This window comes from Leptonotus elevatus, chromosome 20 (assembly GCF_054856555.1).
Source record: "Leptonotus elevatus isolate MCC_2025b chromosome 20, RoL_Lele_1.0, whole genome shotgun sequence".
Taxonomy (NCBI): Eukaryota; Metazoa; Chordata; class Actinopteri; order Syngnathiformes; family Syngnathidae; genus Leptonotus; species Leptonotus elevatus.
This window is the reverse complement of record NC_141258.1, coordinates 16,732,395-16,756,436: the sequence shown is the minus strand read 5'-3', so window position 1 is coordinate 16,756,436 and position 24,042 is coordinate 16,732,395. Positions and strand designations below refer to the sequence as shown.

The following is a 24,042-nucleotide window of genomic DNA, read 5'->3' as shown; positions in this document are numbered from 1 at the left end:
ATGTTAATAAATGGGACGTTCTGTGTTTCCAAACAATCATCTCTGTCTCGAAAAATGTGCTTATTTATTATCTATTATCCATTATTTAAATAATTAACTCTTTGACTGCCAAAAACGTTAAATAACGTTTAGAAAAATCCTACGGAGGGCTGCCAAAGACGTTAAAAGACGTTCACTATGTTTTTTTTTGGAAGCGGGTGGAGGAAAGCCTTGGCCAGCTGTGCTGAAAGTATCAAGCAGATCTAGTTAGTATAATGACTATTTTTGGCCCCTAGATGGCAGCGATGACTCTCTTTGGACAAGATTGGGTAGGCGTCAGTAGAAGACATGAGGCGGAGTTAGAGTGTTGAGGGGAGAATGGCTGAGGAAGCGAAAATGGCGACCGGTTGCAAGCAGCTCACGCTTGAGCAATTTTTTCAAAGATGAAAAGCATCGACCAATGCTAAAGAGCACATTGATGACGACGATGATGATGATGATGGTGACTCTGAGGTTGACGCCGAAGTTGGAAGCGTTGACACGTCGTAAAGCCTCACCGGCTAGCAATGCTAACGGCGGAAAACGAGCACTTCTGCACAGGCGGACGTTCAATCGGACGATGAAGAGTAGTCGAAAAGCATCGACCAATGCTAAAGAGCACATTGATGACGACGATGATGATGATGGTGACTCCGAGGTTGACGCCGAAGTTAGAAGCGTTGACGCGGCGGCTATGACCACGTCATAAAGCCTCACCGGCTAGCGATGCTAACACCGGAAAACGCGGAGCACAACCGAGCACTTCTGCACAGGCGGACGTTCAATCGGACGATGAAGAGTACCCCGAGTCCAATGCAAATTCATCGGAGGAGTGGGTACAGTCTGATCACGGAGAAGACACTGGTTCTGGACTACGATGCCACCATGAATGGAGTGGCTAAGATGGATCAGAACATCTACCACCCGGTATAGGAACTGAAGGACATGAGGAAGCCAGACGTAACACCACCGTAACGTCACCCTATCATGATCCTGATAGTAGACTTGATGGCAACATGGCCAAACACACACTGCAGTATATACTTGCTATTCCCCGGAAAAAAAGGCCGGCAAGAAAGTGTAGTGTCTGCACGAGAAGGGGCAATCGCAGTGAAACTAATCTGTTGTGCAAATCCTGCTGCGTCACCTTGCACGCAGGGGAGTGTTACACAAAAAGAAAAACTGTAGTTGAAACATCCACATAATTGTAAATAGTACCACAGTTGCACACATTTGTAAATAGTTTGCCAAATTGTGGTGTCAAATTGTTACACTGTTGGATGTAAATAAACGTATTTTGCTATCAAAAAACACTTTTTCATTGTTGGTGGTAGTGTTTTACATAAGTAAAGCACTGTTCAGGTGTTTGTGGCATCATTCATGGGAAAAAAAAGGTGTCAAATTCACTAGAGTGCATGAAATAATACCGTTTCACAAAAAGCTTGATTTCTCCGTATTTTGTTTCAAAACAGAGCATTTGGGTGAAACTAACCATTTTCTATTGTTGATTACTGAAAAACGGAATAAGGTAGAAACAAACTTTTTTTCTGATGAAAGATGAGAGTTCAATTTGGTAGTATATGTGTTTCCATCGTCCAAACACAAAATTTCTGTGGACCTTGAAAGATCAGTCAAAATGTTTAAATCGGCTGGCACCCACACCATCCCTTTTCTGAAAACGTCTGGCAGTCAAAGAGTTAACTAGCTTAATGATAAAAATGATATGCCAACTTAATAATATGCTGTTACCCACCGCCTAATTTACGTGCAAACAGTACTTCTTTTTTTTTTCCACTTAAGGCACTGTGTAAATATGAGAGCCCCTCCCCACTCCGAGAACAAAAACAGTGATAAATTAATAGTTGCTTAATAACAAGGTTGTATGACAACTCTTACCTGGCTGTGAGTATATGCAGGCAATTTCCAGTGGTGTTTTCAAGCATGGTTAAGTTTGTGCTTCTGAGACAAACCTCTTGCAGTGTGAATCCAAAGGCCAACAAATAGGCACACACTGTCAGGCCAAACTTCAAAACAAAGCAGCCAAGGAAGTAGTTCTGAGTCTAGCAAAAAGAGAAAATATGACATGTCAGACCAACTTTGTTTTTTGCATTCTTGACATTGAATTTTAACAGGAAACTAACGCTGAAATTCAATGCAAAACATCTTTAAAAGGGGATAATGCTTTTTTTTCTTCAGAATTTAGAGATGTTTGGGAAATGCACCTGAATATATTCTCAATACAGTATTTTGACAGGAAAACTTTGATTAGTTGCTTCCTGTTGCATTATAGCACTGCTTTCTCCTGTGGGTTGAGTCTATATTCTGCAGTGTTGGGCATGTTATCTTATAAAAGTAATTAGTTATAGTTACTGATTACTTGCTCAAAAAAGTACCTGAGTAATTGAATTAAAGTAACTTGTTACCAGGCAAAGTCACTATTTTCACTACTTTATAGAAAAGTTTTATATCAAATAATTTGGATTAAAACATTTTTTTTATTATCCATCCATCCATTTTTGTAACCGCTTGTTTCTCACAAGGGTCGTGGGGGTGTTGGAGCCTATCCCATCTGTCTTCGGGCAGTAGGCGGGGTACACCCTGAACTGGTTGCCAGCCAATCGCAGTGTATTATTATCATCATTATTATTGTTATCATTTATAATTCAAATTATGTCCAGGCTATAAAGGGTATTTATCAGAATGTTATTTTTGTTAATAAATAAATAATAATAATAATACTGGATATATGGTGATTTGTGGCACATATGTCACCCTAATATATGTAATTTGTGGAGAGTCCTTGCACAGACGGACGGTTAAGAGAAACACAATTGTTGGCGCTATTAATTACACAAATAATCGAGTGTTTCACGTGTGTCGCTATGACTTATCTTTTCTCTATAGCTGTCATGGTGCTTGTGGAGTTGCAAAGTCCCGTAATGGTTCTTGGTGGAACAAAATAGTCAACAAATTGCTCCTCATGGCGGCCATTTACGGCAGATAATTAAATACAATTATTTTGACCAGCATCAGTCTTGTCAAACCCTGAATAGGTTTCAGGCTAGGGACGTGGACTCTTTCTAAAATGCTAACAAGTTCATTGTGAAGGAAGACACGTTGTGACACTCTTCCCACGGCACCTACATTGGGGGGGGGGCACACTTCTTCAACCTAAATCTAATGTTCTTCAGGTTGAACAGTGGCGTTGAGACAACTGCAAAAGCGCTCAGAAATATTTTCTGTCACCTAAAAGTGACAGTTCATCATGAAATCCAAAAGACAAACGAAAAACAATGATGCAGTTCTGTGTGCATTTATTCAACTAAAAAGTTCATTAGCAACAAAGCTGAATGCCATTTCTATAGGCAACTATGTCCGAAGGAATGACTCTGTGGCCCCAGCCCCTTTTATCTGCGATTGGCGAGCCTTCCTTCGCTGGTTGGATTTAAGGCTGTACGATATGGACAAAATTTCATATCTCTTGGTTTTTGTCAGACATCTCTATTCTTTGGTCTTTGACTCAGCATGAGACGTAGCATCGTTTCAGTGTTTTATGGCATCTGCATGCTGCAATTTATTTTATTGATACTTATAGACTTACAAGTATTCACTTCCCTATTTCTTGTTATTAATGTATTATTATTGCTTTTATTTACTTGTATACCTACCTACTTATGATATTAATAAATTTTACTTTGTGTTATTTTATTTCACTTGCCTCTACTGCAAGACTGATAATGATACAAGAGCAATATTATATGGGTTCAGTGAAAACTAAGCAAAATATCAATCTAAAAGGATAATGTATAAAGTGCATTGTTTATTAGAACTTGGTGACAGTCATCAACATTAACAAGCTTGGCAATAAAAAACAGAATTGAACTCATACTGTACTGCATGTGATAAATAATTTTATCCTGCAATACAAGTTTTTGTTGTTGTGTTTGTGTGCCTGCGTGCGTTTGTGGGTCTGTTTAACCGCATCACTGTGTGTGTTGTTCGACAATTTGTGGCTTGACTGATTAAAATAAAAGTTTTCCACTCACTTGTAAATTGTAACGTGAGGACTCAGGATCGATGTTTGACGGCTCTCATTACAATATGTCGCTTTGCATCACTTTTTTTTTTTTTATCCACAAAAAGACAGCGGCAGACACAGCTTGCTACATATATATGATGAGGGCGGTCATTCGGCCGGCGGGCGCGCGCGCGCTGGCTAACCCGGAAGTAGATATATGTGTCAAAGGACGCGCATCTGACCGCCCTCCATCCCGATTGTCATTGGCTAGCTTTAGCTGTCAATCAAAGCCAAACTTGAAAGAAAGTATATGGTTGGTTGGCAAGCCATGCTTCACGTGAAATAGAAGAAACGCAAGTTTACATGACAGATAGGAAGAAGTTACAGATTGGCAAGGCCTCTCAACACAGCTTCCAACCCAGGGTGGGCACCGCTGACTGCCAGGGCAAGCCTGGCCCCCTAATGCCCGCCCTTGCTGCTGGGTCCGCATTCCAGCTGTCAAGACACCTTTATTTATTGTGACGAGGTGCGCCAACAGTGCTTCTAACTGCGCAAATTACATTTTCATGAATGGACTCATGAATGAATGGAGCATAACCTTGCTCTGCAAAATGCATTCTCGCGGTATTTGTGAGTTCACAAACTCCCGAGAATACATCATCTCGTTGATTTCCATCGATCCGGACCAACCACAGAGCGACATTGTGTTTGGAGCTGTGACGAAACCAGGAAGCGCGGCCGCCGGGGGAAACAATCAAACCTAACATGGACGAATGGACGCTGCAATTAATTCTGTTCTTGCAGAATTACTCACAGTTTCCATGTTGAATGTTGAACAGTGAAAGCCGCTTCGTGCATTTTTAGCTGGTAAAGATGTTCGTGCTTTTCCCCCTCCTTCAACAAGAACGAAGACGACATTTTCATCCGTTGCCATGATTGATCAAAAACAAACGTGTACAAGTTGCCGCATCGTCTAATCAGCTCGAAGAATTGTACAGAATGTCCCGCTTTTCCTAAGCAAATCACCGTGTAGCAGTCCTAGATTGATATTGTGGAGAACTCCCTTGAGTGAATCACAATATCAATCTAGCTATTGCCAGGTTACTCGGAGCAAGCTTTCCAGAAAAGCGCACATGACTGCACAACTTATTGTAAACTTATTTCGAGCCATGAAACTAATAAATGAATTGTAACGCAACACATTTCACGTACAATAACGATAACTGTTTTTCAAATATGGGGAAAATAATTAGTTAGATTACTCTATTTATGAAAAAAAGAACAGACTTACGCCATTAGTTTAAACGTCGTTATTCCCAACCCTGCTTTTCCGATCGATCGATCGATCGATCGTTGGCTCGCGGGGGCAGCAGCTTCAGCAAAGAAGCCCAGACTTCCCTCTCCCCAGCCACTATATCCAGCTCCTTCGAAGGGATCCCAAGGTGCTCCCAAACCAGCCAGGAGACAAAGGCTACATTCACACTGCAGCTCAATTCCGATTTTTTTGCCCATATGCGACACATACTTTGATTTCATGCAGTGTGAAATCCGATCCAGCACTAAATACATTTTTTCCCCTCACAACACTACACACCACACTCCATAATGGCAACATAAAAACTATTTTTAATGTCTGCAAATTTACTGAGCATAAAAAATTAAGAAATAACATAGCCACAAGTGTTAAGAAGCAGTGCACCGAAATGAAAATTGTTGGCAGAAAAAAAGAAAAAAAGAAGAGGAAACCAATGCTGAAAAGCGAGATGCTGACGAGAAATATAATACTGTCAAATTTCTCAGCTGGATCATTTCCTGCAATTTGCCAAATTTGTCTAAGGCTAGGTTCGCAGGTCAGGTCAATGCAGGTCAATTCCGATTTGTTTGCCCGATGTCGGTGTTAACAGTATAATTCGAATTTTTGTCAAATCTGACCCAGGATTCTTTTGTCTGTGGATATAAATTTTGTATGTAGCTGTATATTAAATGGGAATGTAGCTGGACACTCAGGTCTAACCCTATCCCTAACCCAAGTAGACAGGCGCAAAAATGTAAATTGGCCACTACCCAAGAAGTTTTCAAGAAAATGTATTAAAAATATAGTTAAAAAGAAAAAAAACGTGTCGCGACAGGATATACCACATGTAACGTTAGTTCGCCATCACTCATTTGTGGATCGTGAGGCTAGAGGAGACGTACTAACTCCCCGCCGGAGTCCACCCACCTAAGTCGATTTTAAATCTGTGGGTAACACTGCAATTTATTAATATATGGGGGTATGGGTCAGTTCAAACACAAAATCATTGAAATTGTCATAAATGCATCAGGACCAAGACCGAGGGCTCAACTCCATCCATCTGACGCTTACGGGTCACGGGGGCAGCAGCTTTAGCAGGGAAGCCCAGACTTCCCTCTCCCCAGCCACTTCATATAGCTTCTCCGGCAGGATCCCAAGGTGTTCCCAGGCCAGCTGAGAGACGTAGTCTCCCCAACGTGTCCTGGGTCGTCCCTGGGGCCTCCCGCCAGTGGTGCATGCCTGGAACACCTGTCCATGGAAGCGTCCAGGAGGCATCCAAACCAGATGCACGTGCCACCTCAACTGGCTCCTCTCTTAGAGGTAAGGTGAGAAGCTTGGTCACCTGGGAGGGACTCAGAGTCGAGCCGCTGCTCCTCCACATTGAGAAGAGCCAGCTGAGGTGGCTCGGGCATCTGGTTCGAATACCTCCTGGGCGCCCTTCTGGCGAAGTGTTCCGAGAATGTCCCATTGGCAGGAGCCTCTCGTCTGGGTATCCCGCCGGAGGAGCTGGTATGGTGGCTGTGTAGAGGGAAGTCTGGGCTTCACAGTTAAAGCTGCGGTCCCGCGACCTGACTCCAGATAAGCGTCAGATGATGATGATAGATGGATGGATGGATACTAGGGGTTAAGCTGTACTGTACATTTTCTGTTCGTGTTGCACTGACATTTTCTAGGTTATAAGCAGACACTTGAAGCTACCAAGCTATAGTTTGTAAAACCATTCCAACCACTGGGTTAAAAGAGCTCGACGTTACAGACAGAAATGTCAACAATGATACAATTGCCCCACACTTTGACTACCCTACCTTCTTTGGAATGGCATCAAGGTTCTTCCCTGTGGCAACAGTCATTACTGAACTATCTCGAGGCTTTCCCAGAAGACACAAGCTGTCAAAACAATATCAACTGATATTTAGTTGTTATTTTTTTCATTGACATGTCAAAATGGCACACTGAAGTCTTGTAAGGAGTTTTCTACCTTAGCAGTGGGTAGCTGAAGCAGGAGAGCCAGAGGATGTCCGTGGTGTTCATGGGAGGAGGGAGCTGAGCTAAACAGGCTAAAAACTGCAGAGATAAGAGCTAATTAAAATTGTACCCATATTTATTGTTTTCCAAAACAAAATTATGTCATGTCTCTCCACTGACCTGTATGATAACTAGACTGAGCTGGCACTGCAGCAGAAAAAGGAAGCACTTGCGAATGCCGTATGTCGTGTGTCGTGCCTGCAACAAACCAAAGCCCAAAAAGTTTAAAAAAATAAAAGTAAAAAATTTTGTAACCTGATTGAGAGGTTGTTGTTTTTTAAGGCGTGTTTTTCCTGGTTTAACCATTGTGGGGATCAACTTGATCTTGTGGGGACATTTGGGTGATCCCTACAAGTTCAGACCTCTTTTTGAAAGTCAAGACTTGGTTTTAGAGTTTAGGTTTGAATTGGTTTTGATTGGGATTAGGGTTAAGGGTTAGGCAATCAGTTGTGAGGGTTAAGGTTAGGGTAAGGGGCTAGGAAATGTATTATGTCAATGAGACTATGATACAAAGACAAACGTGCGTGTGTGTGTGTCGTACCTGCTCTATGAGCTTGGTCATACTGACACTCTCTCCTTGGTGAAAGGCCACAGAGCAGCCAAGACTATTGATTTGCCCTGCGAGTCTCAGAGGAGACAGACCCTCGGTGCTCCTGTTGAATGCCCCCCTGGTGGCGTAACTGAACGTCTCCCATGAACACTGGGATGGGTAAAGTGGATCCAAAGCAATACTGTCAGAGGGACAGCAAACATTGTAGTTAGTTAACTTGATAACAGTACTGCTAATACAGTATGTCACACAGAAGCTCTGTTAAACTCAATATTCCAGTTATCTAGGTTTTATACATTACTTATGTGGATGTTTTTACACGCTTTTAAAAGTCTCTCAGTATTTGCACAATAGGTTTTAACATGTTTTTATATTTAAGCTGTACTGTTGTGTACAATGTATTTTTATGTATATGTCTGCTTTGTGAGAAACTGGAAGGACGACTAAATCTATTTACATACACTTGATGATACAATTGACCTTTCCCCCAAAAGCCCGCCAGCCTCAGTTGATGCTTCCAGTTCAGACATCTTTCTGGACACTTACAATGGAAATGAATGTATCAGAGCATGTCAGTGAGTGTCTACGTGCGCAATATCTTCCAGATCGAGGCAAAAGGGTCAATGCAGTGGAAGGATACGGACTTTACAACATCATGTCCAAACCATACAGGTGTCACGTTAAGTCTGAGGTAAACAACAATCGCCGATTTTGGAGGTGACTGGCCGATGATAATGATATCCTGATAACATATACAGTAAATCGGTTAACCCGAACCCTAACCCAAGTATTACAGGTGGAACGGTTTATAAAATCCACAATTCGGTTTGGTGCTCACGGTTTTGGGGTTAAAAGTGGAAGCGTATATTATTTACAGTTAATTACTATTATTATTACATTATCATTAAAATTATTATTATTATATTTATGCCAGTGGTAGGCAAAACAAATAACTGCACTTCAATTGGATGTGTGCATCCGCCTTTTGCCATTCATAAAACAGAAGTCAAGGTTACCTACAAATACATCAGCTTTGTGTTCCACTATAGGGCCTACAAGCCCAGATTTCACAATAAGTACATTTGTGACTTAACTGAGTTAACATCATTATTTCAGTCTGTAAACATTTAATTTTTGTTTTCTGGTCTACCTTGAAGTTTTTCATATGCAAAATAAGTGCCTTGGCTCCACAGGTTGGAAAACACTGGCTCCAAGTTGGAGCCTCTGACACTTATAATTACTCTGACATCTCAAATTACAATTATACTATTATAATTATAAGATACAATTATTAAATAAGTCTTATTTGATGGACATAAGACAAAGATATGTCATAATTCATATCTTCAAGCTCACGTTTGAAACAAAACACGTCAGTAATGAACATAGCGATTTCCAGCCAGTTGTAATTCCGACGTAGGTTTTATGTACCAGAAATCTTGCGTTGGATTAAAGGACCTTTTTAAAAAAAAACGGAAAATACATCGTCACTATGAATCTCAGCTTCCGGTCCTTATATTAAGCGCTAGAAGCAAGATGGATCACAAAGTATTTGCATTTGCCCAAAATCGCTTTTGCCAATGTGGAAACTAGCATTGTACAAGAAAACTCCATCAGGAAAAAAAGAAGAATGAAGAAAGCTTACGTATTTTTCCACATGAAACTCATCGAAAATGTCGGGGACTGTCTAACACGTTTTCGTGTGCGTGTATGTCGCCTAAGGTCAGAAAACGAACGAACGAAAATGAATGCTTACCAATATTCACCCAAACATCTTTATGTCTTATGCCCAGTTCAACCTCTGAAAATATAAAAACCAATTGCCACAGTATTTTGGATTATATTGACATTCAGCCTTCCTCCGTATAGATGCTTACTATAAAAAGCTTGACTCCCTACAACTCTCCTCCAATTTCAATGCACCACACAACTGTGTGTGCGTGTGTGCGTGTGTGTGTGGGGGGGGGGGGCATCGGTTGGGGCAGACCGCAGTATAGAGCAGTGCTGCGGTCCCCTGTCCGTGTCCAGGGTTTAGCCTTCACTAAGAACGCTGGAGTGACGACCGGGGCCTTTCCCCGCTGGGCCTGGGGTTTCGGGGGTGCCGGCCGTCCTCCGGTGCCCCCATCTCCCCTTCTGCCCCCGGTGTTCCGTCCCTCCACGCGGCGGGGGGTGGGGTGGGCGCGGGTGCCCTCTCCGCTCCGCTGTCCGGCCCCTCTTCGGCGCCGATGCCTGGATGCGGGGGGCCCCCGGGGGCTGGGGGGCTGCCGGTTGGTCGGGGGAGGGGGGCGGCTTTGTTGGGGCGGGGGTGGATGGGGGGGTGGGGGGTGGACCGGTGGGGTGCCTGGCGGGCCTGCAGTGCCCCGTCCTGCTGCGTTGGGTTGGGGGCGCGGGCCGTGTTGGGGTGGGGGGCGCTCCTGCTCCTGGGTTTGCTCTCCGGCCGGTGGCCCTGGCGGGGCCCGGGGGTCGTCCTTTGGCGCTGCCGCGGCCTGGGGGGCCCTGAGGTGTTGCGCTTGCTCTGTCCTGGCAGGGGTCGACGGCTCCCCTCTTTGGTGAAGATTTTCATGCATGCCAGATCCACTACACCAGCATCTATCGAAACTCAGACACAATCTGCTTCTTCCTCAGGTCATTGAATCGGTGGAGGCTGGTGTCTGTGGATCTCACTCTGCTTCGTTTGTCCTTCCTTCCTTTCCTCAGTCTCTCCTTTGGTCTCTTGAGGTCTCCCTGATTTGTTGGAATTGAGATGTTTCTGGGGTTGGTGAAGAACTCTGGTTGGTGGCCCGGTGGGTGGTGTCTGGTCGGTGCTGGATTTCACTTTTCTTTGTTTTCTTTGGTCCTTCCTCAGGTCTGCTGACGGCGGTGTTCGGTTTAGGTGAACGGTATGGGATTTTTTAAATAGGTTTTTGATGACGAATACACACACACTCGCACGCACGCGCGCACATATACATACAAAAAAATACAAATAAAAACAATTAATAAAAAAGAGCAATGATGATGACATTACCGAATGACAATACTGAGCTCTTTAAAAAAAAAAAAACACACAAAAAAAAAAAGCTTGACGCGTTAACTACGACCAATTGCCACCAAAATTGACATGCACATTTCTAGAGAAGCAGAGAAGGATCGCCACTGGAGAGCAGCAAGCGCGGGGAACCCTCCCCGCTTTCCTGCCAATTCCAGGCCTCGGAACCCATCTGCACATAATGTGCACATTGGCCGCAGGCGGTCAGAGCGCGTGAAAAAAGCAGTGGTTTATAGTCCGGAAAATACGGTATAACTTTGATGTGCAGTTTTGTGGATGATCTTGCCTCTAGAGCGAAATTAAATTTGGTATCAGAGCTAATACCTAGCTTTTAGCTTGTTCAGTTGCTAGTTAGAGATATGGCTTTAGCCTAGCACATCTAATTACTTTACAGGCTCTTACCTTGGAGCAAATGTAGGAAAGCTCGACATTTAGCTGGGGACGAGGCCGTCCACACTGTTTAATAAATTTAAGACAACACTGCAGCTTTGTTTTTTGGGTTTGGTAATGACAAACACTCTTGGTAGACCTTGTGTCTGATTTACACAATCCATGGGCACATCGCTTCACCATTTTGCTGGTTGGAGGTCCACACCTTGTTGGAACTTTTTTTGGTAGGTTTTTATGCCAGCGGATAGAAGTTTTATGGATCTAGATTACAATGGATTTCAATGGAGCGTATATGAGCTTGACGGACCTTGGGGGGCGGGGTTTGCCAAAGGTTAATTGTAGCATTTTTGTGAAGCGAAGCATCTCCCCGTGTGTTCATATACCTGAGGTCACTCTGCAGAAAAAGGCGGCTGTTGCGGAAATTGGCAGCACTTCCCAAACAGCATGTGACCTCCCTGTTCTCCTGCATAATCTTTATCATCTCACACATAGCTGAAAAAAAACCAACACAATCGAACCAGTCAATATTAATAGTTTTGTTGGGAAATCATTTTGGCTAAACAATGATTCTTAAGATAATACCAGGAGTAAATTCACGCAACCCAAATTTTATAGCAACAAGAAATAATTGTGTATCATACAGCCAGAGTATCCACAAAATGGGAAGAAAACTAGCAGGTTTGGCGATACCTTTAGTTGGTTACCACCATTTGGGCATTCCTTTTCTGAAGGTTGTTACAGAAACTCAGATTTGCAATACAGAGGCATCTCATAAGCTTTTGCAAAAGACTGCCGCAGGACACAATTCAGATTTGCGTTCAGGATGTGTCCAAAGCTTTAAACAAATGTAGCTGATAACAATTCAGATTTGCTATGATGATTGCATCTAGGGTAATACTGTGCACAGTACCGTATTTCACAACCACGCACGTAAAAGTCTTAAATTTTCTCAAAAATCGACGGTGCGCCTAATAATGCGGTGCGCCTTTTTTGTGCACTGAATTCCAAAATCTATAAATGTTGCCGCACGCCGCTTGACTTTGTGGGAGAGCATGTCCTGCCGGCACATTGCTTATATAGAGGAAAAGCGACTGGGTGAGGACAGGTAGGAATTATGAGAACGCGAAAGTCTCAACTGAAAGAAGACGGCAGGCGGACGCTTAAGACACGCCTCCCAGTAGTGCCGGTGTTGTGCCAAAACTTTGTATCCCCTGCTGCGGAATCTTATAACTTGTACCACAGAAAAGTGGAGATTCTTCAAAAAGGTTCATGTAAACAGGTATTTAAACTTCAAACATCTAGAACAACACCCCCCCCAAAAAAAAACATTAAGTCATTTGTGCTTTTTCTATACATACCGGGCAAACTGGTTAAAGAATTGTTTACTATTTTAGGACCTTGCGTTTTAAATATAAATTTATCACGCTCTACTGGCACTGTTCCAGTAGCTTTTAAAACTGCTGTTATTTAACCTCTTTGACCAGCTCAGTGCAGAGTGGTAGATTGTCCGCCCTGACACTGGGAGGTCGTGGGTTCAATCCCGGCCGGGTCGTACCAAAGACTATAAAAGTGGGACCCATTTGCCTCCCTGCTTGATACTCAGCATTAAGGGTTGGAATTGGGTGGTTAGATCACCAAATGATCCCTGAGTGCAAGTCCCTGCTGCTGTTCACCACTCCCTCAGTGGATGGACACAAAACTTAATAAACTTGATAAATGTAAAAAAAGAAATAAAAGACACATCAATGTAGCCATTTGTCATTCTGTCTTGCAAAGCAGACTGGAGTAGAGCAGGACTATTCTTTGCACATCTATAGAGTGTTGGAGAAATCATTGTCAATCAAATAATTTTGAATCAAAAATCGTATTTAATCGAAAATCAGAGCCAAAAATCAAATCGTGAGACAGTCAAAGATTCCCACCCCCAAAAATTATATGAACACATTCTTCTTCAACTTAAGTATAGTAGTTTAGTTAGATTTTGCAGCGGAAACTCATTCAGTAGAAGAGGACATACTGTTAGGAGTGCAGTCAGTGAAGAGTGGCACCAATAGAGGCACGTTGTCTATGTTCTTCAAATGAGGTCGAACCTGGTGAATGCCACGTGGAAGCTTTGCCTAAACACAAGTCATGAATGAAAAACAGGACAGCAAAAATGACAACACTATCTAGTAAAATTGGCTAAGATGGAACTCAGTCTTTGCCGATTGGATAAGCCACAGAAACTGCAGTTACTACTAGTTATTTCAATCAAATAACCTTTTGTACATGTTAATTGTTTAAATTAAAGATAATTGGCTACCCGGTTACAATCTTCTAGAAAACTGGGCACATCACTGTCTGTGGGCTGGAAACTCGCTAGGTCCGAATGGACCTCTTCCTCTGGCAGCAATGGACCTTCTGCTTCATCTCGAGAATCTGCTTCATATTTAATTATATTTGAAGGCGACACTCAGTAATACCCTCAAGAAAATAGACATGACATACGCATTTTTTTTCTACATGTGTAATAACCACATTGGCACCTTGGTGCAAGTCTTCATGGAGGGAGCCATGATAAGGGCTCGAGGGAGCTCCTTCACATGGACTATCGCCATTCGAAGTCAGTGAGATATGACAGTTCCAACCTGTCTCTAATCCCATCTTCTCTGCAAAAACCTGCACACACAAAATTGCGTGAAGAATGTGCTACTATATATGTTAAATTCAATAAGGTAGTATTGCACATTCACAACTGTTTAGTGCTTCGCAAATCACTGTGTGTATTGTTCTGCAAAAAGTGTGAAGATGGCTTTAGATTTAAGTGGTGAAGACCTCGTCGAATGTTTTTGTTCCTTCAGTGTAAATTGTTGATAATGATGGAATTATTTTGTTTTTAGTGTTTATGCAAATCGTTAAAAACTGGAATCAAACACAAGATCAATGCTACACACTTTTGAAAATATGATTTATTTCTCTTCATATAACTGAAATCAGTCAACACAGTCAATAGTGGGGTTTCCATCTACCTATTTTTATTCGAATTGCGAAAAGGAAACTGAATGGAACGCCAGAAATTCGAAAAAAGGCCCAAAATTTGCTAAAAAGTTTTCACGCTTGGATTATGAAGGGTATCGAAAAAAGGAAAATGCACATTTTGGCTAAGGAAAGAGCTTTTGCAAATAAGGGACTACAAGACCGGATATTTGTCACACGTTTTGGGGAGATGAAGAAACACAATTCTTTTTAGAATTAATTAAAGAAAAAAACATAAATGCAATTTTAGACGGAAAACAGCAAAGAAACGCTACTGTTTATCAACAGTTACAAAACCAAATGATGCCGAAAGGTTTTGACAAGCCGTGGACAATACTCAGAAATAAGTCTCAGAGGTACATGAGAAGTGTCGGATGGCTACCAGGGGTTAAGGAGGAAAAGCTAGTGCTAGCTTTAAATACTTTGACATGATGGATGAAATACTAAGTCAAAGATCTTTGGTTACGTCGCTTAATTCCTCTATCAACAGGTCAGTTAAGTCATCTCGCGGCCCAGTTTCCTCTCACTATTCGCAAAAGAAGAACGGATGAAAACAGGCATAAGTCGCATGTCCGTTTTGCGCATTTTCACAAAATTCGCTTAAAAATTTTGCAATATTTGGATGGAAACCTGACTTATCACAACAAATTAAGCCCAGAAATTTTCTGTAAGCCCAGAAAATAGACAAAAATACTGTACTAAAATAAAATAAATTAAATACTACACATCTATCAAGCTCAACAATGTAGTCAATATCTTCTTTGGCACTTAAAAAAAATATATATATATTTTCTTGTTGGAAGGTCCTTTATGATTAAAAAACTAACTGGTAAACTAAATATGAGACGTCAAACATATAGACCAAGTAAAACAACAGCTGTTGACAACAAACCCACCTAGCAACACTTTGCTACAGATCTAACCTTGTGACAACAAAGGACATAAAGTGAGCTTGAGTACTTTTTACCTTGCTACGGAGTTCATCCTCCATGGAAAAGTAAACAAATCGAATGCATGCCGTGATCAGAGCATCAATGAGTCGGACTGTATCCAAACGGGCCTGGAACTGGGATGAAACCATGCCCATGAAGATCTGTCCACTCAGAGCTTGCACACCATCGTCACATTCCATTCCTTCACCTATACCTTCTATTGAAAAAGAGAAAATTGGTTAGAACTAGTGGTGCAACGGATTACAAAAATCACGGTTTGGATCGGATCACGGATTTGAGTCACGCATCGGATAGTTTTTCGGATCAGCAAAAAAAGAAGAAGAAAAAAAAGATAAATAGTACTTGTCTTCATTTATTTTGTAAAACACTTTTTCCATTAAAATAAAAACAAATTTTAAATCAAAATGCCTATTGAAGCCGTTTAGTAATTAGTGCCTTCATTATTTTGTAAAACGCTTTTTCCCATTAAATAAAAAATAAATCAATTCATAATGTCTAATATAGCCGTTTAGGATTTAGTAACACAACTTTAAGTGCCATATGAGGCAGACATTTTTTTATTTGTTCATGGTCCATGTATATAGTAAGGTAGTAATGGCTTAAAGTTGTGTTCCTATAATTAAAATGGTTAAGTTTTACATTTTGACTTGAATGTTTTTCTCTTTTAATAGGCAAAAGTGTTTTATAAAATAAATGAAGACAAGTTCTATTTATCTTCTTTTTTTTAATAATAAAAATACCTCAACGTGCAATTTAAGGCACATTCCCTTCCTTTAAACACAGAGAGTGAAAGTAGCCTTGGTGCAGAATATTGAAAAATAACTAAAAAAAATTCAGCGGAAATTTTGAATGGGCCTGCTGACTCTTGCAAGGTGGAAAGACGCATGTAGTACTAGTAGCAATAGTAGTAGTAGTAGGACTTTTAGTAGTAGCAAGTACTTGTAGTAGTAGTAGTAGTAGTAGTAGTAAGTAGTAGTAGTACTTGTACTGGTAGTAGTAGTATTAGTAGTACTTGTAGTCATTTTAGTAGTAGTCAAATGGCCAAAATGGCCGCCGACCCGGGTGGGCGAGGGGGAGAGAGTCCTTGGCGTACCTAATCAATTGGCCAAGATGGCCGCCGCCCTGGGCGAGCGGAGTGGCGAGAATCCTGGGCGTACCTAATCAATTGGCCAAGATGGCCGCCCGTACATAGGCCAAGCCTTGAGTACACCAAGAAAAAAAGGGGGTGATTGAGCTCAACAGTAAGAGAGATGATTGGCTGAGGCAGTTGCTATGCAGAAGTTCGGGATAGCACTGTGTTGATGTTGGTCGCAACTACAATGTCAATCAAAACTATGATAAAGAAACGTCTAAAAGGGAAGTCAAGCTAGCCATCATGCCATGACGTGGGTCAACTTCAAAGTAAAAGTGTACTAAGGCTATTTGCGTTGCCGTCAATGTATTAGTAGTAGTAGTAGTAAGTAGTAGTAGTAGTAGTACTTGTAGTAGTAGTAGTATTAGTAGTACTTGTAGTTGTAGTCATTTTAGTAGTAGTCAAATGGCCAAGATGGCCGCCGACCCGGGTAAATACTTTTACTGTATTTGGTAAAAGTTATTTTGAAGTTAGGCTTAGTGTGTTACGTTGAGTATGTTTCAGCTTCCTGTCAGAATAGTATCGACTGTGAATGCACACTTTGTTGGGTTTTTTTTCCTCCACCAACCAATCTGCCGATCGTGTGCGATCCAAACCGTGGGGCCTGATCCGAACCGACCACGGATCAATGATGATCTGTTGCACTACCACTAGTTATAACTAGTGGTGATTGCTCTAAGACTGGAAGGGCTTCCCTTAAATTCTCCCCCTGAAGAAAAGTGATTAAATATGCACTGCTTAGTACAATTCATTATGCATTCAGAAACAGCTACTTATCAAAAATAACTGGCACAACTTCCTTCTCATTCATTCCTGCGGTGCCACGGCACTTTTATTTATTTACACAATCAGACGCTGCTTTGTAGAGTGAAACTTGAACGGTCATTGGATAAATGCTGGGCTTTTCCCCGGCCATCAGACACGCAGCGTCTCTGGGGCTTTATGGAACAGTGGGTCAGCCCAGACATTCGGCTACTGCGTTATGATTGGATGATCTGTCTGAGGCGTCAAAAATGAGCTTCCCCTCATTTTAATTTCCAGCAGCTGCCACTGGTTATATCACATAGGTACGGAAGAGCATTGAAGATATAGAAAAAAAAAGTTTGGCATGATTCTCACTTTATTCTCAGAATTCTGACTTTAATCACAGAATTCTAACTTTAAAGTGAGAATTCTGACTTTATTCTCAGAATTCTCACTTTAAAGTGAGTATTTTCACTTTATTCTCAGAATTCTCACTTTAATCACAGAATTCTCACTTTAATCACAGAATTCTAACTTTAATCACAGAATTCTCACTTTAAAGTGAGAATTCTGACTTTATTCTCAGAATTCTCACTTTAATCATGGAATTCTAACTTTAAAGTCAGAATTCAAATTTTAAATTTAGAATTCTGACTTTAAAGTAAGAATTCCAACTTTAAAACACAATTCTGACTTTATTCTCAGGATTCTCACTTCAAAAGGATCCCTGACTGTAATGACAAGTTTGCTCTATTATTTATTTGATTGTTACTAACATAACTATGAGATTCATTTTTCAAAAATGTCCAGTTTAATACATTTTGTAGAAACTTTATTTGGACGTACACCGCTATTTGTTATTTACGTTGCAACGCATTCATTGCATAGTGATGTAGAATGGCGGCTGGTTCTCTACTGAGCAATGTGAAAAGGCTATAAAGAAAGCAAGTTAAGCCTCGTAGCGTTCCGAAAGAAACAACATGCGATCAGGAGAGTCACCCTCCCCACACCGTGCTCTCATGATTCACCAGAAGCATTCTAGAAATGTCATCATCCTTTTAGGAACACAACGGAGACTTACCTTGCTGCTTTCTTTACAGGCGTTTCACATTGCTCGGCAGAGAGACAGCCGCCATTCTACGCTACTACGCACCAAATGCGCTGCGACGTAAATAACAATGTCCAAATAACGTTTCTACAAAAAGTATTAAACTGGAAATTATTTTTGAAAACTGAATCTCATAGTTATGTTAGTAGCAACCAAATAAATAATATAGAGCAAACTTGTCATTACAGTCAGGATTCCTTTTAAAATCAGCATTCTGAAAAAAAAGGTGAGAATTCTCACTTTAAATTCAGAATTCTGAGATTCAAGTGAGAATTTTCACTTTAAATTCAGAATTCTGAGATTAAAGTCAGAATTCTCACTTTAAAGTCAGAATTCTGACTTTAAAGTCAGTATTCTGCCAACCTTTTCTTCCTCTCTTCACTGGCCCTAATCCCCTTCCGTACATAGGCTACCAAATTATTAAGCACATACATCTTAAACTCTCTAGTCCTCTCTTCAAATGATGAGTTCGATGTTGCCGTTTGGCTTTCCATTGTTTTGTGGAAAAGTCCCAAATTCTGCAATCTAATCAAGTCCTGTCTTCTCAACTCACTGGTCCTCTCTGTCCTACTGTACAGTTAAGAGTCATGGACACTCTCAGCCGCACGACTTCACCACTAACGAGGCAGTGTGTGCCAGGGCCAGAGTCCTGAGGTAGTAACAATAACAGTCAGGCGCCATGCACATGTTTTTCAAGAGACAAGAATACATATTGTGCAGGGGTGTAACAAAAACAATTTGAACCGGAAATCCAGTTTTGATTGAAACGATGCCACTGCTCCGGCACACGGACTATTTAATCTGTCTAAAAATAGCTTGAGCCGGCCGATGGCCCGCTGAATACGTCATAAATCAATTTTATGTTGATGACACAGCTGCTGAAAACTGTGTTATAAAACAACCAAAACAAGGTAAACGCTCCCCGTTCGCCACATAATCCCACAATAATCGATGTGGCCAGTGACGTACATGATTGGTTACAGTATAATCACATCGCCGCTCCGAGCCACAGTTGTTTACATCTGCTGGTGGTGGCGTGCTGATGCTAGCGAACATTAGCAAGCAAGCTGTTCTGTCGCGACATGAGGAACAATGAAAACGTGAATATTGTGTCTGTTTCTGCACAAAAACTTAACTATATTGCCTCCGTGTCGCATAAAATAACTTTGAAATATCCCCTGGGCCCGCTCAAAAGATGGCGGAAAAAACAAAGGATGACACGGCAGACGAAGTATTTAGCCAGTCCTTGTCAAACATTAGTGGTTTGGCAATGTCCCTTGGCTTTGACACAACGAGGAATTCACTAACCTTTTTATTAAACTGTGTAAAAGAAGGATAATCAGACGCTTTGACAAGCGGGAAGTCAGTCAGGATTGAGGGGGGAGGAGCACAAAGGTAGAAAAACATCACAGGTACGTGGCTGTGGACTGTGCTTTGGAACAGGTTTTATTTTATTTTCATGTGTGTCTCGTGCACGTATTTCCCCATATAAACGCAGCAATTATTTACGCAAAATAATTGTCATTGATTGTCATCCTAATGGTACTACAGCTGCAACTGCAGTTGAATGTAATAATGCAGTAATCATGACAAAACATTATTGCTATTGTATGTATTATAATAAAATTACACAAGGAAAATAGAGGGGTAACTACCTGTATCCAGACAGAAAAAAATGTCACTGTACCACCATTTGGACGAGCATTATAATACAATAACATACTGGAGCTAAGTGTTCTTAAAAACAAAGTAGAGGATTTATTACTAAAATAAACTAGTAATTATTATTGTAGGCCAATGTTATGTACAATTAAATCATTAACACTGTGCTTGAATGTAGGAAAATAAATGATTACATTTGAATCCCGCTCTGTACCAGTTATTCTGGGTCTTCCATGGCTAAAGAAGCATAATCCAGAGATTAACTGGAATAAAGCAGCCTTGGAAAACTGGAGCGAATTCTGCTACGCATATTGTTTAGTATCCGCCGAGCTCCATAAATCCGCTTCTCCAACTACGCCTTCGGAGGCTGTCTGCCTCAACAATGTACCAGGAGAATATTATGACCTTAGTAAGGTTTTTTAGTAAAGAAACCGCCCAGTCTTTCCTGCCCCACAGACCCTATGATTGCGCAATAGACCTTAATCCCGATGCGCCACTTAGATGTAGACTATACCAGGTTTTGCAACCTGAACAGGCGACCTTACGCGACGACATTTCTTTCTCTTTGGCCGCAGGGTTAATTCGCTCCTCGACCTCTCCGGTAGGTTCTGTTTTTTTCTTCATTAAGAAGAATGACAAGTCGTTACGGCCCTGTGTCGATTACAAGGGTCTCAATGACATCACGATAAAGAATAAATACCCCTCCCCGGTACGCCTTCCTTCCCCTCCCCTGGGCCGGGGGCTCCATCCGTGGCCCGGGTCTCGGCGCTCCGGGGGGGTGGGGGGGGTGGGGGGGTTTGGTGTTGTGCCCGCCCCGCTCCGGTGGGCGTCCTGGCGCCTCGGGCGGGCCCCAGTATCCGGGGGGCGAGCCCTATCGCCCCGCCGGGCTGGTCCCATATGCCCGCCGGGGTCCCGGTGGGGTGGGTGGGGGTTTGGTGGGCGGGTGCGCCTCCTGCCCCCGCCCGGTTGGGGGGGCCCCGCTGGTCGCTCCTCTTAACTCACTGCACTAAGTTTGCACAATACACTTTTATAGACATATAGGGCACATAACATACTTCACCCTACAACTCCCCTCCAATTTTAATGCACCACACAACTGTGTGGGGGGGGGGGGGGGCATGGGGGGTGCCATCGGTTGGGGACCGCGGTATAGAGCAGTGCTTCGGTCCCCTGTCCGTGTCCCTGCCGCCCCCCCCCCCCCCTATTATTTTTTTTTTAATGCACCACATACACTCACTGACATGCCTGGGAGGCGGGTGGATCGGAGCGCGGGGATATAATTTCCCTCTGCTCCGGTTCACCTGCTCCTAATTTTAATGCACCACACACACACACCTGTATATACACTGGTTGGGGACACATTCAAGGTTTAGGGGTAGAGTTCGCCAGTCGGCGAGCTGGCGGACTCAGTAACAGGGGTTAACTTTCACTAAGAACGCTGGGGTGACGACCGGGGCCTTTCCCCGCTGGGCCTGGGGTTTGGGGGTGCCGGACGTCCTCCGGTGCCCCCATCTCCCTTGCTGCCCCCGGTGTTCCGTCCCTCAACGCGGCGGAGGGTGGGGTGGGCGCGGCTGCCCTCTCCGCTCCGCTGTCCGGCCCCTCTTCGGCGCCGGTGCCTGGGTGCGGGGGGTCCCCCGGGGCTGGGGGTCGGGCGGCTTTGTTGGGGGGGGGAGGGGGTGGCTGGGGGTGGGGGAGTGTCTGGGGGCGGCTGGGGCTGGGTTGGGGTGGATGGGGGGCGGGGGAGCGGGGTCTGTGGACCGGTGGGGTGCCTGGCGGGCCTGCAGTGCCCCGTCCTGCTGCGTTGGTTTGGGGGCGCGGGCCGTGTTGGGGTGGGGGGCGCTCCTGCTCCTGGGTTTGCTCTCCGGCCGGTGGCCCTGGCGGGGCCCGGGGGTCGTCCTTTGTCGCTGCCGCGGCCTGGGGGGCCCTGAGGTGTTGCGCTTGCTCTGTTCTGGCAGGGGTCGATGGCTCCCCTCTTTGGTGGAGATTTTCATGCATGCCAGATCCACCACACCAGCATCTATCGAAACTCAGACACAATCTGCTTCCTCCTCAGGTCATTGAATCGGTGAAGGCTGGTGTCTGTGGATCTCACTCTGCTTCGTTTGTCCTTCCTTCCTTTCCTCAGTCTCTCTCTCTCCTTTGGTCTCTTGAGGTCTCCCTGATTTTTTTGGATTTGTTGGAATTGATATGTTTCTGGAGTTGGTGAGGAATTCTGGTTGGTGGCCCGGTGGGTGGTGTCTGGCCGGTGCTGAATTTCACTTTCCTTTGTTTTCTTTGGTCCCCTTGGGTCTCCTGATGGCGGTGTTCGGTTTAGGTGAACGGTATGGGATTTTTTTCTAATAGGTTTTTGGTGAGCTAACGAATACACACACACTCACACGCACGCACATACACATACTCACCCACATACAAAAAAAAAAGGAGAAAAAAAAAGAGCAATGATGATGACATTACCGAATGAACAATACTGAGCTCTAAAAAATAAATAAATAAATAAATAAATAAATAAATAAATACCCCTTGCCCTTGCTGGACTCCGCTACAAACCGCTACCGTTACTAAACTCAACCTTCGTAGTGCATATCACCTGGTTCGGATTCGCGAGGGAGATGAGTGGAAGAACGCTTTCAAGACCCCGCTGGGGCATATAGAATATTTAGTCATGCCGTTCGGTCTTACAGTCTTTCAGTGTTTCAGTGTTTGATAAACAATGTCTTACGAGACATGCTGGATCAATTCTGCTTTGTGTATCTGGATGACATTCAGATATTTTCACGCAATCTCCAAGAACATCGTATTCATGTACGTAAAATGTTGCAGCGATTACTTGAGAATCGGCTGTATGTTGAAGCAGAGAAATGTGAGTTTCACTCTGAATCTGTCCAGTTCCTTGGCTTCATAGTGGAGAGGGGCCAACTTAGAGCCGACCCAGCCAAGATTCAGGCTGTGGTGGATTGGTTCACTCTGACATCAAGAAAGCAGCTGTAGAGGTTCCTAGGGTTTGCCAATTTTTACCGGCTGTTTATCCGCAACTATAGTCAAAGGGCAGAACCTCTAAACGTGGCTTACATCCAAACAAAACAAAAAACAAAAACAAAACTAATGGATTTATATAAAAAAATAAAAAAAACTTTTGCAGGCAAGTTTTTAGGTTTTGTTTGCAACTCCTGACTGGTTGTGAATCAGTTTTTTGGTTGCAAATCTTTTTTTAATTTGTGTGGGCGGATGATAGAAGCCTTTTCATTGGTCAGTTTGGAAGCCGCTGTGACAACATTCATTGGTCAGCTAGGAATGAGGGTGTGACAATTTCCGTCTGACTCTTCCTGGCTTATTCTACAGGCACCGCCAGCATCGAGGTAAATATTGCTTATTTTTCTTTCTTTTTTTTAAAAATATCTTATATTTATCTAAAAGCAACCCTTGATCTATCGTTTATCCGGTGCTTTGGTCTAACCATTACAATTTGCGTAATCACTCACTCAGCATTGCTTAGCAATGCTCGCTAGCTCTGATAGTCTGATTCTGACTCATTCATGAAGCTATGTTGTTGGCAGTCGAAACACACAAATATATGGCTCACTGGGATAGGTGTTAGTATGAAGTTTTGTTGTTTTTTACTCCTGAAAAGAAACCTTTGCATTCGCTTCACATACAAGCAGGACTGGGAGTCGAATTTATTTACAGTAGCTGCACGATTAAATTCGTGATAATTCTGTGATTATTATTTATTGCTCCTGTTTGTTTACTGTACAAGTAAAGTTGAAAAAGTAGGGGAATCTGAGTAATTTGGACGATCACTACCGCAACTAATAAACTTTTCTAGATATACAAAGACACAAATAAATGTAAAATAGTAGACAATTTGTCTTTATAACACTGTGGAGAATCAAGGTAATTCAGTTTCCTCCACTTTCTGTTTAGTGTCAAGGTCTGATTTATGAACATACACTAAACCAGGTTATGTGTTAATTATTTTGACATTTAATGTTATGAGGACGTCTTCAACATTTTTTGATCCACTGCACACGCTCATCCTCGTCTTTTTCTAGTCAGTTAATTTCTTGCATAATTTAGAATGGGATATTTTGACATGAACAAATATTCT

General features: G+C 42.7%; 1 protein-coding gene across 12 annotated transcripts in view; it reads right to left on the bottom strand.

Annotated features, from left to right (window-relative positions):
• Positions 1 to 24,042, bottom strand: part of tmem94 (transmembrane protein 94) — a 112,759-nt gene that overhangs the window by 15,964 nt on the left and 72,753 nt on the right. For 9 of the 12 annotated variants that reach the window (XM_086063943.1, XM_086063949.1, XM_086063946.1 and 6 more), the window contains 10 exons: positions 15,306 to 15,487; positions 13,849 to 13,981; positions 13,626 to 13,744; positions 13,341 to 13,440; positions 11,707 to 11,815; positions 7,897 to 8,086; positions 7,476 to 7,553; positions 7,309 to 7,394; positions 7,136 to 7,217; positions 1,915 to 2,078 (listed from right to left, as the gene is read on the bottom strand). In XM_086063943.1, the coding sequence (XP_085920069.1) occupies positions 1,915 to 2,078; positions 7,136 to 7,217; positions 7,309 to 7,394; positions 7,476 to 7,553; positions 7,897 to 8,086; positions 11,707 to 11,815; positions 13,341 to 13,440; positions 13,626 to 13,744; positions 13,849 to 13,981; positions 15,306 to 15,487 (1,243 nt within the window). The remainder of the gene's footprint in view (positions 1 to 1,914; positions 2,079 to 7,135; positions 7,218 to 7,308; positions 7,395 to 7,475; positions 7,554 to 7,896; positions 8,087 to 11,706; positions 11,816 to 13,340; positions 13,441 to 13,625; positions 13,745 to 13,848; positions 13,982 to 15,305; positions 15,488 to 24,042) is intronic. The other 3 variants (XM_086063944.1, XM_086063947.1, XM_086063945.1) reach the window with 2 other exon arrangements.